Source organism: Egretta garzetta, unplaced genomic scaffold (genome assembly GCF_000687185.1).
Source record: "Egretta garzetta isolate BGI_Z169 unplaced genomic scaffold, ASM68718v1 scaffold151, whole genome shotgun sequence".
Classification (NCBI taxonomy): Eukaryota; Metazoa; Chordata; class Aves; order Pelecaniformes; family Ardeidae; genus Egretta; species Egretta garzetta.
This window is the reverse complement of record NW_009258615.1, coordinates 4414918-4430667: the sequence shown is the minus strand read 5'-3', so window position 1 is coordinate 4430667 and position 15750 is coordinate 4414918. Positions and strand designations below refer to the sequence as shown.

At 37.9% G+C, this 15750-nt stretch overlaps 1 protein-coding gene across 1 annotated transcript in view; it reads left to right on the top strand.

Moving 5' to 3' along the window:
• The window catches only part of ADGRA3 (adhesion G protein-coupled receptor A3), a 45617-nt gene that overhangs the window by 8619 nt on the left and 21248 nt on the right, over nt 1-15750 (top strand). The window contains exons 4-8 of the mRNA XM_035903481.1: nt 416-487; nt 2110-2270; nt 3118-3331; nt 4263-4427; nt 11242-11443. Of these exons, the coding sequence (XP_035759374.1) occupies nt 2156-2270; nt 3118-3331; nt 4263-4427; nt 11242-11443 (696 nt within the window). The 5' untranslated portion in view covers nt 416-487; nt 2110-2155. The remainder of the gene's footprint in view (nt 1-415; nt 488-2109; nt 2271-3117; nt 3332-4262; nt 4428-11241; nt 11444-15750) is intronic.

Genomic DNA, 15750 nt, shown 5'->3' with positions numbered 1-15750 from the left:
AAAAAATATTGTGCTAGATCAAACGTGCTTCTTACAGCATGTTAATAGCAACACTGATATCAGTTGGCTGTGAACAACAGTTAATTTTGAACTTCTTGAAGTGTGTGCTCAACATGTGCTAGTCATTGCTTTGAATAAACATAAAGTATTTGTTTTCAGTCCTTGTTCCCAATCTTAAAATTCTTCAGCAAAAAAAAGTATTATTGGGGAACGAGTTATTTCAGGATTTTTGCTACGCTGTCAAACCTGATTTATTATTCTTACAGTCTTGTGAACTATGACAGTGTGTCATAATAGTGTCTTGTAGGTTTTAAAATAATGTTATCTTGCAGAGCGATTTATTTATTTATTTTTATATATTTCAAATGTCAGTTGCTTGAGCATGAGTTCAAATCATGGTACTTTTACTTCTTAGGAATCTTTCTGGAAATCTGTTTTCTACACTTACACAGGGAACATTTGATCATCTTGGTTCACTGAAGTCTCTGTAAGTATTTATCGCATCTAATCTTAATTTGCATGATCATTCGTGTTCTTAACAAAAACCATTTTATATACACTTGTTTGTACTACAGTTCTTAATTTTTGCTGTTAAACCTTGTAACGGTGGTTTCTTTATCTGAATAAGTGCATGGGAAATGTGTGTATGGGTATCTGGGTGTTTATATGACTTCCTTCAGAAGATACTCAGTATTTTTACATAGTTCTGAGAGAACAAAGCGATACTGGCATCTGGGCTTCTGAAAGTTTTATTCTGTATGCAACATTGATTACTTTATACTAAATAAATAGTGCTTTACACCTTTTTTAACAAAGGGAACAAATACTTCTAAGGAAGATCTTAGTCCTTGAACAGTTATAGTTTTGTTACACGTAACAGTGGGTGCATCTCAACCTCCTGTTATTTTTCTTTCCTTTAATTTCATGAAAGTTGTATTCTTGTGTAAGGAAGAAAGCAAACGAAAAAAAAATTGGTGCTAATGATTAGCTTGCATTTTTCACTGGTAGTCATGACAGTTGGCTCACTGTACTGGGACTTTCTCAAAAGCTCTGACTTCTGGCTTTGACACAGAGTTAATTTCTTGTTTATAAAGGCAAGTATTTCTTTCCCTCCTCCAGCTTATTTTTTTTAATTGTTCATAAGTTGTTATTCCTGGTATTTTAATTGTGTACATAAAGGTTGCTGTCCAAGAACATCACAGGTCTGACAAGAGAATCTGGATACAACTGTTGCTATTAAAAATGTGTGTGTCTGGAGGAATTCCTGTGAACAAAGGCCAAATGGAATTTCATAGGAATGTTGATTTAGTATTTGAAGTGTCTGCCTGTGATGATGTGTTATCCTCTAGACATTTGCAAAAAGAAAAATAAATTATGTTTTCACTACAGGTAAAAAACAATATAAACACAGCAATGATACTTTTTATGCATTTTTAACTGTTTCTAAACAGAGAAAATATTTATGTGCTGTTTTAATTTAGCTGACTACAACAGGCATCTGTGGGGGGATTTGGTATGTCTTTTTAATAGAACGTATTAAATTATATAGAGAAGATTTTGTGAATCAATGAAAAGCCTTACATGATTTTCATGTAAAGCAGTATAAAACTATCATTAAAATTATGTGAATAGTGGTTCTGAAAAGAGAAATAAATAAAATAAATAAAAGGTGAGAGGCTATTTTTATATTTCTGTTGATTTTACCGTTAAAGCATTTGATTGCTGAAGTGAAGCAATGAAGCGTGTTCTTAAGTTATGGTGATGCATATCCAAGCAATTCCTTGTTATTGCTCACTTAAATAATGTAAACTCCCTCCATGAAAGAAAGTACTAGAATTTTTTTCATGTGCGGGTATTAGATGTTCCTCATATTTCTGGAAAAGGTTCCTTTTCTCGGGGAGCATGTACTTTTGTTCTCAGCCCATAGCTTGCAGAGGATTAGAGTATCTTCCAATATGTAGTGGTAGGCATTTCCACTGTGTTCTGGGGTTTGACTGCTTGTTGTCTACGTATTTGACAACAAGAAGCATTGTTACAGCTGTTGCTGTCAAGCTTTCAGACCTTGGAGTGTTGCATTTTGTCACTGTGAATACCTATTTTGTGTTGCAGAGAATTTCAGACTGATTATCTTCTTTGCGATTGCAACATACTGTGGATGCATCAGTGGTTAAAAGAAAGAAATATAACTGTACGTGAAACTAAATGTGCCTATCCCAAGTCACTTCAGTCGCAGACGGTGACTGGTGTTAAGCAGGAGCTTCTGACCTGTGGTAAGCACTCATGACAACTGATGCTTATTTTCTAACGCATTCCATGTCTGTCCATAACATTAACAGAATTTCTTTTGCTTTGTTGTGTTTTCCTGAAATTCAGCACATATATGATAGTTGTAATAGTGATTCTTTTTCAAAGGCTGATCTTAAGTCATGATTCAGGGTTGTTTGTTTTGGAAATAAATAATAAATTGGTGATTGTGGATGTGAGTCTGTAGAAACTAGGGATGAGTAGCACTCTTCGGACATAAATTTCTTCTTCCTGTTAACTCATGTTTTTGGGGGATTTTTACCTAAACTTCACAAGAGGAATTAGAAACTGGTAATTTTTTTCCAAAGTCTAGACTTCAGATGCACAAATTATTCCAAGCCCAAATTTCTGAAGTTAAAAGGTCTTCATTTTTCTACATGGTGATTCTGTTGTTCATTAGCCTTGTTGTTGTGATGAAGCCAAAACCAACTTGTATGTTGTATTAGGTTATTTGGTCTGTCTAAATAATAAGGCCTATGTATTTGTGATTTTGAAATAGTGAGAAACTGTGAAGAAATAAAATGCATAAATATATTTTTTCATTCAAGTTTATATTTTTTCACTCTTTTGGATCTAGGCTAGCAGAAGATTTTTGAAATGCATTACATTAAGGAATACACATTTTGAAAAAAAATGATGAAAACTTGTATTTTTCAATATCCGATGCATGAGATGTAGTTTTTACATAAATCTTGGAAGATGCAGCTTACAAGGAGGTTATATCAATAATTGGTACTCACTGTGTTTTTGTCCTCTTGAAAATTATATAACAGATTCGTGCTATTAATTGTGCTTTTATTTCTTGAATTCTAGAACCACCACTTGAATTACCATCTTTCTATATGACTCCATCTCATCGTCAGGTTGTCTTTGAAGGAGATAGTCTACCCTTCCAATGCATGGCTTCCTATATTGATCAAGACATGCAAGTCTTGTGGTATCAGGATGGAAAAATAGTGGAAACTGATGAGTCCCAGGGTATTTTTGTTGAAAAAAACATGATTCATAACTGCTCACTGATTGCAAGGTGAATCCATAAAGAGAAAATGTACTTTCCACTCCTTATTTTCTGCTCTGATTTAGTGACTATTTCCATAACAAGTAAGGAGGGCCATCTCATATCCTCACTGAGTGAACATGTGTAGACAGAAACTTCCCAAGCAAGGAAATAGTCTGTAGCTTCACACGTCACTTAAATTACCTGGGTTTGGTCAGTGTTGCTATCAGGTTTGAGGAGGGAGGTCTAGGAGTTGGTTAGTCAAACCCACCTGCTTGAAACAGGGTTAGCTGGAGCTGGTTGCCCAGGACTACTGCAGTTGGACTTCAGTCATCTCCAAGGATTACCCGATGCAGCTGTAAAATATGTTTGTGGTAGAATTTATGTGTTCTCTTGGAACATTATAATTATGAAAAAAAAGTCATTTAAGTGAGCTACGTGTGGGTTCTTTCCTCTTCCTTCTGAGTACACCACAGCTGGTAATATTGAAATTCTCCAGCAGAGATTTAGAAGTATAATTTATTCTGCCTGCAGCAGATTTTTGACTCATTCAGCATCTACAGAGTGGTTACGTATCGTGTAATTGTATTAGAAAATATGGGCTTATACCTTTATCACAAATTATGCATTTGGGAAGTTATTGTAGTTTGGCCTTTCTGGAAAAACTATAAAAAACTTGTGTTGAAGAACAATGATAACACTTGGGGAATATGGACTTCTCTCTTCTTTTGAAGTCAAGGAACTTCTTCCCATGGCTGTTCTTTTTCTTTCCTGCCTTGGCAAAATTGAGAGCTAGAAGAATAGTAAATACTACTTTTATACATAGCTCTGGTTTTGTAAGATCACTCATGTTTTTATGTAAATGGTTGTTTCTTCCATTGTCTTTCTGTACTTTATTCATCTTTTGGTAAAAGGCTTATTGCAAGACTGTTGGGTTTTACCTGTTTATTTTATCTTCCAGTGCACTGACAATCTCAAACATTCAGGCTGGCTCCACAGGAAACTGGGGTTGCCATGTACAAACCAGACGTGGGAATAACACAAGGACAGTAGACATTGTGGTACTAGAAAGTTCTGCACAGTACTGCCCTCCAGAGAGGGTTGTGAACAATAAAGGGGATTTCAGGTTGGTAACCTCAGGTTTTTTTCAGAGAAAAGAAAAATCAAGTCCATTTAATTTTGTTTTTAACTAAGGTATTATGCTTTAAAGGCACCTATGTGGATGTTAGTTTGTAGATGGCATACAATAATTTTTGAACTGTTTTAAGTTAGTATGTGTTGAAAGAAGTGCACACGACTATATCATGAAGCGTTATACTTTGAGCCTGTTAACTCCCATCTTTGGAAGAGTTGGATAGTAAGCTATGATAGTTGAAATATATAAATGAAATTATTGGAATAGAGTAAAAGTTTTCAGATTATCTGTAAGTTAAATGTGGACCACATACTGGGGGCGGGGGGTGTGTTCCACCAGGTTATCATTCTGTTTTTAAAACCCTCCTGCTCCCACATAGCAAAATCACTGTATAAAAAACATGTAATATTTAGTGGTAGCTCTGATGTTCCATTGTGTTGGGTATTGTAGAGTATTTTATCTTTTGTTCTTATTCTTCACCTGTTTTCCCTTTTCTGATCTTTCTGCTGCTGGTCACTCTAACAACACGTTACTCCTGGAGGTGCCAGCTGTAACAGATAGCTTCTGTATAGATTCTCTATATGTAAGGTAATTCCCTTTATAACTACTCTGTGTTGTACCTCCCTGCAGTAACTCCTACTGAGAATTAGTGTATATCATAGCATATGTTTTCACTACAGTTTGTAGGGTTTCTTAATGTTGTAATAACTGCTTTTACCCACTCATTTATTTTCACTTTTCTAATGCTGCTTGGCTATGTTGATCTTCTGCTTGATCTTTTGTTTACATTTATAAACTTTTCTTCCTTTCCCTGTCTACATTAGAGTTCTTTAAAGTCATCTTCTTTCTATACAGCTAATCTAAGACCATAAACCTTTTATTTTAAGAAATGAAAAGTGAGTTAAAGCATGTTGCTGGGACATAGCTTTTGGGAGAGGAGACAAGCTTTCAAGTGCATTCAGCCTTCTCCAGTTGTAGCAAAAATTCAGGTAAAGTCCTGGCTGAGAGCATTTGTTCTGAGTTCATCTTTATGTTCATCAGTTGGACAATTTGAGAAGGGTAGCTTGTGTCTTGACTACGAGGAAATTGGTAAGCGAAGTAGTGTTAAGATCACTTGCTGCACAGAGGCAATTTGGAACTACTGAAGAGCTTCACTTTCACATTATAAGGAATTATTTGTATAAGAAACTTTGTGCATATCCTCTTTTTACACTGTGGTGGTTTCAACTGCAGGGATGAGCATTACATTACATTAGAAAATGAGAACTTCCTGCTTAAGATAAAAGGTGAGGGAAGTAAAACAGATGCATGCTGTATTCATCAAAGAACACATCTATTTAAATCACTTATGCATTTTTTTAATGATACAAGTGTGAATCGTTCTTCTTTGATTTGCCATTAGAGGTGAAAACAGATGGTAAAGGCTTATTTCAAAGTGTTTTCCATTAAATTAACCTGTGCTGTTCAGTGGCTCTTCAATGTAATAGGATTTACCCCCTCTGGAATTCAGTAGAAAGAAATAAGATTTCAGGAAATGTTCAGCTTATCAAAAAGTTCACTATGTCTGGGTTTACTATAACAGACTTGCATTTGTAGTTTAGGTAGAGTAATAATAAAGAGTAATTTTTCACCTTTGAGACCATATGGAAATAAGGTCTTGACTAGTGAGAAAATCGTTCTGAGCAGATGGCTGTAAATGATCCTAGGTGAATTTTATTTTATAGTTTTGTACTTGGAACTGGTTAGTCATTTTAGCTTGGAAGCTGTTTCAAGACTGGCATCTAGGTTTTTATCCCTTCAGAGATGGGATAGCAAAGTGTAGTGAAGGACGATGTTTGTCTTCAGTGTCTTTTGGCTGAGTAATAGTAATTTAGCATGAGTTGTAAAAATCAGCCAAAAACTGTTGTCTTCATGGAATATGGTTTGGTTTTTTTTTTTTTTTTTTTTTAGTTTGTATATTCTTTTAAGTCTTACTCGGATAATATCCCTGAATGTATTACAATCCATGATTAAATTGAAAATACGGTTTGCATGTTAAAATGTAACCTAATGCTTTGCTTCAATAAATCCTTCAACTGTTGTGCTTAGAATAATTTTATGCTCGTAGTTGATAGAATTTTTTCTCAAATATAAGAATTATCCTTTTGAAAAGTGTTACTCGTTGGGTGTAATTAATCTTAAAACTGTAAATGTCATGCTGAGTTTAGAGAATTACTAAGATGTAATAAGAAAAAATATTAGACTACCTGTAACTTAATGAAATTATGATATAAAAATGCATTGTAACTGAAAGTTATTGTTGGTTTAAAGAAATGAATGCTTTCAAAACAGAATTAATATGCATGAAGGGAAGGATTCTTTTATAATCTCACGGTCTGCCTTTTTTTCCTGAAATGAAATTACGGTACTTAAATGTAAATGAACCATCTTTTCCCCCACAGCTGTCTACTCTCATGTATATGTGATAAATTTTGAGCACCTAATTATAAACAGTGATGAAATAAGAGTGTTAATACAGTCCAAATTTGCACTTCTGCTAGCAGTCGAGTAAACTGTGAAAGATATTCAAGCTTAGGCTCACAAGAAATTAAGAATGCAGCCAAACTTATGTAGCCTTGTTTGCATGATGAGAATTTCATGTCATTAGCCACCTTTTGAGCCCTGCTAGAGGGATGTCCTCTCTGGCTTCATGGAGAGCGGAGAGTGTCTCGTCAGCTCATCTCATTATACAGGTATTGGGAGAATACAGTCCATGGCTGAAAATGGTCCAGGTTAATGTTCACATAGCAAAATAGGGAATAAGGGAAGTGTAGTTACAGCTGGAATCAGTTCCTCTGTCTCATTCACAAAGCTCCTCTATCTCCTTGCAAAGAAACTTGTACCCACACAGGGCTATTGTGAATGGGATACGAAAGAGATCAGGGACACTGTTCTCCATGAAGCGCTTTGCTAAGTGATGCTGCACATTTGTGTTGGTTTTGCCTATGTGAAATTATGGCAGAAAGCTGGGAGTTTTAAATTGACCACTTTTTATGTCCTGTTTAGTGGAAAGCTTTCTAAAACATTAGATGAATAATATATTAGTTTTATTAGTAAATTTGTTATCAAAGTAGCACAGACTATATGACTGTCTAGCATAGCTAGTATTCTTTTGAGAAGATAATGGTAAGAGATGATAAATTGCTGCGTAGGGAGATGAATGATAAGTAAATGCAGTATAGATTAAAAAAAGAGGGGAAGTGGAGAGAACAGGGAGAGAAGGCAAATAATCCTGTGGTAATCTAATAACCTTTGAAGTAGTGTTAAACAGTGTAACTGTAACTTTTTTGCATTTGATGGCTACAGAAGTTCCAGAATATCTATATATAGCTTAGAAATTATAGTTATTTAAAAGTATAGTAATTAAAGCTGTCCTGAAAAAGTAATTTTTCATTTGAGTCCTAGTGTTTCACTCTAGTTTCTCTTTTTCTAATTCTTTAGCACTAGGTGTGAATAGTGAGGAAAGGAATGGCACACGCCATTTTTCAGTGAAAATACTTGTCTTGGAGGTTGTCATCTGTCAGGACCACAGAGTTTAAATTATCCTAAGGCATGTGGCATCGGTCAGTTAGGCGATACATTCAGTCAGAACTGAGCTTGACCACACTTTAACTTAAAATGCTCTGGAAAAATACAACTTCTAGAAAACTGTTGATAAACACAGAGACAGATACCCCTTTCAAAGCGGCATGTTTGATGTGGAAACATGATACAAAAACTTCAATGTTGATAAAATTGTTTTGGAATTATGTTTTCTCAGTGCAGTGTCAGTGTTTCTGGAAACTTGACTCTTTGCATTCTGGAAGCTGAGGTTTGGGTGTATTATACAAGGTATTTGTGGGCCTACATGTCTTCTAACAGCTGTGCCAGCTGATTTATTAGTTGTCCTCATCTGCCTGCTTTCTTTTTGGCTTCATTCTCTGAGGCTCATTATGTAGAAGTGGAGCATAGAAGTAGCTCATCTTTATACTTGTTTTTTGCCAGTCTGTGTTGATTAGACTTTATTTTAATTTGTCATGTAGAAATTTCAGACTTAGATAAGTTTAAGTGTATTGTATCACCTTATCTCTACCTCCCTTCCCTGCAGATCCATAACTTGCTCTGTCCATGATCAGAGTTGGGCAGACATGGTCCACAGTGATGTTTTTGTTAGCTTGCTAGGGTGTGTGTAATGTTACACTAAGGTCACTACTAGGATTGCAGCAATTCACAAAGGCTGTTGTGATTTTTCTAAGGAATATTTTTGTCCTTTCTGCTGGCTTTTCTTCTATATGGGAGAAAAGATGTTAAATAATTTACATTACCATTGCAGAATCTATACCTGTTCTTTGAATTAATTTACAAACTTTAAAATACACGTATATAATTCCTGGCATTTAAAAACTGTGCTAATAATTTTTAATTTTTTTTTTTCTTTCTTTTAATCACTTCCGTTGCCACTGATTCTGGTATAAGTTTTACTTTCTGATAAAGGTTGAATGGTGACACTTCTGTTAATTTCTTGAAGTGACTGCTGAGGCTCTGAATATAAGTGCATGCATATTCGCTAGACTGGATGAATCTCTGCTACGATACCCAGATAAGCTTCTGTTTCTTCTAGTATTCCAGTACTATGGCGATGGTCATAATCAGTCTCCATTTCTTAACTAAATTATGTCACTACAATATGGAGAACTAATTTGTAATGCCAAAGCTGTTCTAAAAAGTAGTAAAATTTAAGCCTTGACTATTATTTGGTTTGTTGTAATAATTGTCTAGTCTTTTCTGTTAGATATCTTACTGAGTTTTAATTCTTTTATGGTTGTTGCCATGATGTGCATTTTACGAATGCCACCAGCAGCTATCTTCGAGTTGCTTGTTGCCCAAGCCTAAGTAATCTTTGCTAAAATGAGCTGAAGAGCGAGCCTTTCTTCCATTACTGGACACACCAAAATTGTTCTTTTGGAGCTGATTAAGGATAAATAGAAGTTTAAGATAGAGAAAACTTTCGGTATACCCCAAAAGGTTAATCTCTTGCGTTATTTAATATAATTGAAAAATGTAGCCTTTTGCCTTGGTCTGTCCCTGGAGTTACTCCCTTCTTTGAGAAAACTGTGATAAATCCCAGCGTCTTCAGTAAGAGAAGTTAACTGATGAATAAGGAAGGAAAATGGAGCTGACTTGTTCAGTTTCTCTGGTTTGGCAATATTACTTAAATTCTAGTTTCCTGAAATGGAACATTCTTCAAGATGTTTACTCCATCATCCTGCAAACAGAGGAATTTTTTTTTTTTTTTAAATACAGATATGTTCAAACATCTCTTAATTTAGATGATAGTAGTGACTAAGTGGCCATTTACTCAAATGCATTGCAGATACAAAAGCAAAATTTAAATCACAGTGTAATCTAACAATTTTTTTTTGACCATTTCAATTTTTGGAGACAACTGCTTTGTGCAAGGCCCCTTGAAATACTTAAGGCTGAGAAAAAGTAAGTTCGCTCTTAAGGCTGTTCAAGGAGCTTGACTTAATTATGGTACAGAAAGCCTGGGGTGATCAAATGAACCTCTCTTTTGCTCTCAGTTTTAGTTAAATGTTATATGTTTTGTTGTTGGATTTGAGATACTTAGCGTTCTGCAATTTAAGTATGTATTCTTTTTGCTTTAGAATGTAAGTATCAGTGTTCTGAATGTAAAATCCTGCTTATGCATATCTTAATGGGAGAGGGAGCTCGAAGCAGGGGCAGGCAGACTGTCTGGCATTCCTTGTCCCCGTCCTTCTCTCTTCTCAGCATTGCAGCTTAATTTGGGCGTGGTTTCCTTTTATCCTTATGTTTCGTTTCAATCAGTTCAGATCTCATGAATGATCAGTGCACTAAAGCTGTATTGCAATTTAATTCTCTGTATGGTTTATTTCATTCTTACATGTGTATATGTTTATACAGATAAAATATGCAGTAAAATTACAGAGGAGAAAGTTGAGAGAACATTAGAAGGTTTCTTAAAATGTGTTTAGTTCCACACACCTTCAGTGAAAGGAGTTCTTTTCTACTTAATATTACGAACACTTCCTTTTCCCATTAATTTCTATTTGGTGTTACGTTTGGTTGCAATATTAGTCAGTGGTTGTACTATTGCTGCTGTTTCTTAATTACTGTAAATGTAATCTTCTGTTCATATCTGCAGTTTAGTATCGATATGAAAGCAGTCATTTGAAAGTTACATTGATGCATGTGAACAGGACAAGTAGAAAGCTTGCAGGGCTTTTTACTGTGTATGTTAACTGTTTTTATAGCGTTAATACAGAATTTTTCATGAAATAGGCAAGGGTTTTTTTAATAAAAAAATTCTAAACTAGTAATTTTATAAGTACCTTTTTCTTCATCTGCAACCTCATGAAAGAACTAAAAAAAAAAAAGCATGCTAGCATTAGGACTTGTTTTGTTAATAGTACACAAATATGAACAGCTTGAAAATACTGAAGGCGAGCCAAGGTGGAGCTTTAAATAGTTTAGAGATGCTTTAGTTTTGAGTGTCTCTTTATTTCGTGTTGTAGTGCCTAATCTTTTTATTTACTTGTCATGTTAATTTTTCTAATTTTTTTTTTTTTTTTTTGCTTTTGACTCCCCAGGTGGCCTAGAACACTGGCAGGCATCACAGCATACCTGCTGTGTACACGTTACTCTGCTGGCAGTGGGATATATCCTGGCAACTCACAAGATGAGAGAAGAGCCTGGCGCAGATGTTTTTTTATTTTTTTTTTTTTTTTTTTTGCTTTTGACTCCCCAGGTGGCCTAGAACACTGGCAGGCATCACAGCATACCTGCTGTGTACACGTTACTCTGCTGGCAGTGGGATATATCCTGGCAACTCACAAGATGAGAGAAGAGCCTGGCGCAGATGTGACAGGGGAGGGTACTGGGCAGAAGAGGACTACTCCAGGTGCCAATATGCAAATGATGTGACTCGAGTTCTTTATATGTTCAATCAGGTAATTTGTGCATTTCTATAAAATCAAATTCTTTAATGAAAATAAAACCCCAAAAGTATTTTTCTCCGTTTTTTTTTTTAAGCTGCTAATACTGTAGGTGGTCGAGATGAATTATGATGAACACATGCCTCCAACTACAACACTAGAACTTGTAGGTTTATATTAAGAGTTTAGTTTAATGGCTATTTTGAGTGCCCACAAATTGAAAGTGCAAGGAAAATTTTATTATTTGGTGTACTTATGTAAAGCATAAGAGAATGGTACTTGTCATGATTGGTTTTGTCGGGTAGATGCCCTGTCCTGCCCACATGCTATAAAGAAACAAGGCAGGCTGAAGTTGTAATGGACAACAAGTATTTTTGATAGAATAATAGAGAGTAGTCAAATTCTTCTCTGGGTCTGTTGCTGTAAACCTCTTAATAGACTCGGTGTGGCTGACGAGAGTTAAGTAGTGAAAGTAGTGAGTATTAACGAGGCTCCTCTAATCTGGTAGTACTCACCAGGACACAAGAGAGTATCCTAGTTTTTAAATATAGCTATGAAACAAAATCTTTCAGTTCCAGTCTCCTTTTGAGGCTTATCTCTAGTTAATGCACACTTTCACAAACACGATCCTGTAGTGATACACCCAACCTTGTATGTATAGACACTATATTCTAAAATACTCAGTAATGCTTTGAACCTCGGGTTTAAGCGTGATGTTTTCCAGTGTGTACTGTCAGATCACTTTGCATCAATGCAGCAGGTGAAGCTATAGAGATATGAGAATGTTTTCTGGTGTGGTGGGGGTTTTTTTGTTCGTGGTGTTGGTTTTCTTTTCTTTAATCATACAGCTATGCCACTTGAGTTGCTGATGTTGGTAGTACTGCCTGTGTTTAACATGGGCCATGGCACTTGTCTGACATAGCTTTTTATCTTCTTGCTCTGGTGACCTGAGGACCAATGAGCACTGACGTAAGAAAGATGGAAAGGGTGGGAGAGAGAGAAAAGGAGAGGACTGTCTGTTTTGGTCCAAGATAAACTTAGGGATTGACGTAACTATTTGTGCTCTATTGCTTTACATTCCTAGTGCTAGAGGTGCATGCCCTGGCTTGGTCACAAGAAACATGTTTCAGGGCTGAAATGGGAGGTAGTGGTGCTTAATGACTGGTTAGCAGGTACGAGGTGATACTGGGGATCCCTTTGTTCTGCCTTTGTGGGACACAGTAAGGTTGAGTGTTTGCTTACTGAGAGCTTTGATGCTGCTGGTTTGCTTTTTCCTCACCAGGGAATTAACATTTTCCTGCAAGGCCTGGAACAGCTCAGCACTCTCCTGCCTATGTACTGTAGCCCAGCTCGAGAGTTGCAACTGCTCAAGAGCCTAGGCTACTTCAGCCTGTTATAACTGCTTTCAGTTAAGAAAACATTTATCAGGTTGTGGAAGAATGTTGCCAACTTTGTGTTAGGAAGTTTAACATCTGAGGGTGTTGAGGTTTAACCTCAGCCAGCAACTAAGCACCATACAGCCACTTGCTCACCAATCGACCGATGCCCAGCCAGTCCCTGAGCAGTGGCCCCCTGGCCAGCCTTGCTGCTAGTTTTATTGCTGAGCATGATGTCATATGGTGTGGGATACCCATTGGTCAGCTGTCCCAGCTGTGCCCCCTCCCAGCTTCTTGTGCACCCCCAGCCCCCTCGCTGGTGGGGTGAGAAGTAGAAAATGCCTTGACTCGATGTAAGCACTGCTCAGCAGTAACGAAAACATCCCTGTATTATCAACGCTGTTTCCAGCACAAATCCAAAACATAGCCTCCTACTAGCTACTAGGAAGAAAATTAACTTCATCCCAGCCAAAACCAGCACATTCTCCACCTGTTGTTCCCTACTATTTACAGCATGCTCGGGTCCCATGCTACCCAGTACATCCTCATTAACCACCATCCCCCCTTCCCATCCTTTGATACAGTACGCAGATACCATTCCCTTAGTGGACCACCTCTGTGAAATGTCTGTAAAATGTACATAAATGTCCACAAAATGTCCCACTGAGTTAATTTAGTCCGTGACTTTGGGCTTCATCTGTTATGGTGGTCACTCAGGACAGGAGAGGTGGTGTGTTGCATGGACTTACTGTGCACCAAAGCCAGTCTAGGTCGGATTACTACTGCACTTCCATGGCTTCTTGTAAAGCTTGTCCTCTGTTGGTTCAGGTGGTTTCTGCCATAGCAATTCCTAGAACATGCAACTTACCTCATGGGTTACAATTTAAAGGTATTTCTATTACAATCTCTCCCCTGGTCCCTTTGGTCCAGGTTATAGGGTTTAACGTTGCAATGAACTCCTCCCCTTGCTCATTGCCTGGCTGGCAACAAGAGTTTCCTGCTGTAGTAATTCCCATAATATGCAACTCAAATGGTGGATTATTTTCACCCAGGGTTAAATCACCTTGAGGTACATACTGGACTTCCCCCTCCTTCTGCATTACCCATCAAGTGTACTCAGGTCCTTGAGCAAAAACAATCCCATGAATAGGTTTACATTTCCCAAGGAAGGAATAACCCAGACTGTTTCCCCCAACAAGTTCCTTATATGTACTATGGGGATCTTATCTCCTTCTACAATGCTCAGGGGTTTTGATTGGGCAGGGCCAGGTCGACTGGAAGATCCTCTAGTGTTAACTAGCCAAGTGACTTCTGCTAAATATGTATCCCAGTGCTTGAAGGTCCCAGCATCCATTGCTCTCAGTGTAATTTTTAAAGTCCATTGTATTGTCCAGTTTTCCTGGTGGCTGGTACGATAGGGGATGTGATATACCCAGCGCCTTGGCCCAAGTGTTTATGAGGTTGTTTTGGAAATGAGTTGCTGTAACCACCCCCACGGGGCATTTACCACCATCCATGAGTCGTCATAAAGTGCTGGCCATTTTTCTTGTTCGGCAATATCTAAAGCCAGCTGGATGGCTTTCACCTCTGCAAACTGACTTGATTCACCTTCTCCTTCAGCAGTCTCTGTGACTTGTCGCGTAGGACCCCGCATGGCAGCCTTCTACCTTCGATGTTTTCCCACAATACAATGTTTAGCCTGGAGAAGAGGAGGCTGAGGGGAGACCTTATCGCCCTCTACAACTGCCTGACAGGAGGCTGTAGTGAGGTGGGGGTCGGCCTCTTCTCCCTGGTAATGGGCGAATAGGACAAGGGGAAATGGTCTGAAGTTGTGCCAGGGCAGGTTTAGGATAGACATTAGAAAAATGTCTTCACAGGTTGTCAGGCAGTGGAATGGGCTGCCCAGGGAAGTGGTTGAGTCCCCATCCGTGGAGGTATTTAAAAGCCGGGTAGACAAGGTGCTTAGAGACACGGTTTACTGGTGGGATGGCAGTGTTAGGTTAACAGTTGGGCTTGATGATCTTAAAGGTCTTTTCCAACCTAAACAATTATATGAGTCTAACAGGCATATTGCTTTTAATTTTCTGGTAATTTACTATACAGAGGGGCCTCTTCAGCATGAGGTCCTCTGGTGATGCTCCGAAGTTTCACCCCTCTGGCCAGTCCATGAGCAATTCCAGGATTCCCAGGCGGTTGGGGTTTCACATTCAAGCCCATTGTGTTATCAGTACGACCCACTTATTCCATGCAGCATCAGTTGGGTGATGCATAGAGGGGACCTTCCCTTTGAACATCCAGCCAAGCACTGGTAGATGAGATGCCAAAAGGACCTGTGCTTCAGTACCAACTGCTTCTCAAGTGGCTTGAATTCCTTCATATGCTGCTAATGCTTCTTTTTTAGTTGGAGTGTAACAAGCTTTAGATCCCCTATATCCCCAGCTCCAAAACCCTAGAGGTTGACCTTGAGTCCTTCCAGGCAGGGTTGTTATCCCTGGCTAAGGTGTAACACATGTTTTTCACATCTTCTGCCTGGACCGGTCTGAGGGCTGTTGCACAAGCTATCTTCTTTTTAATTTGTTCAAAGGCTTGCTGCTGCTCAGGGCCCTATTAAAAGTTGTTCTTCCAGGTCACTTGATAGGGAGGGCTTATGATCAGACTGTAACCTGGAATATGCATTCTCCAAAAACCCACGATACCTAAGAAAGCTTGTGTTTCTTTTTTGTTAGTTGGTGGAGACATGGCTCTTAGTTTATTCATCACATCTATTGGGATCTGACGATGCCCATCTTGCCATTTTACTCCTAAAAACCGAATTGTTGCTTTTCCTTGCAGTTCCTGTACCTGAGCTCCTAGTCTTGAGGTAGGTTCACCATCCCACTTCTTCGTGTCCTCCCCTGGTCATGCAGGAAGAAGCACAGGCTTGCACATGGTGTGTGCCACCAGTAC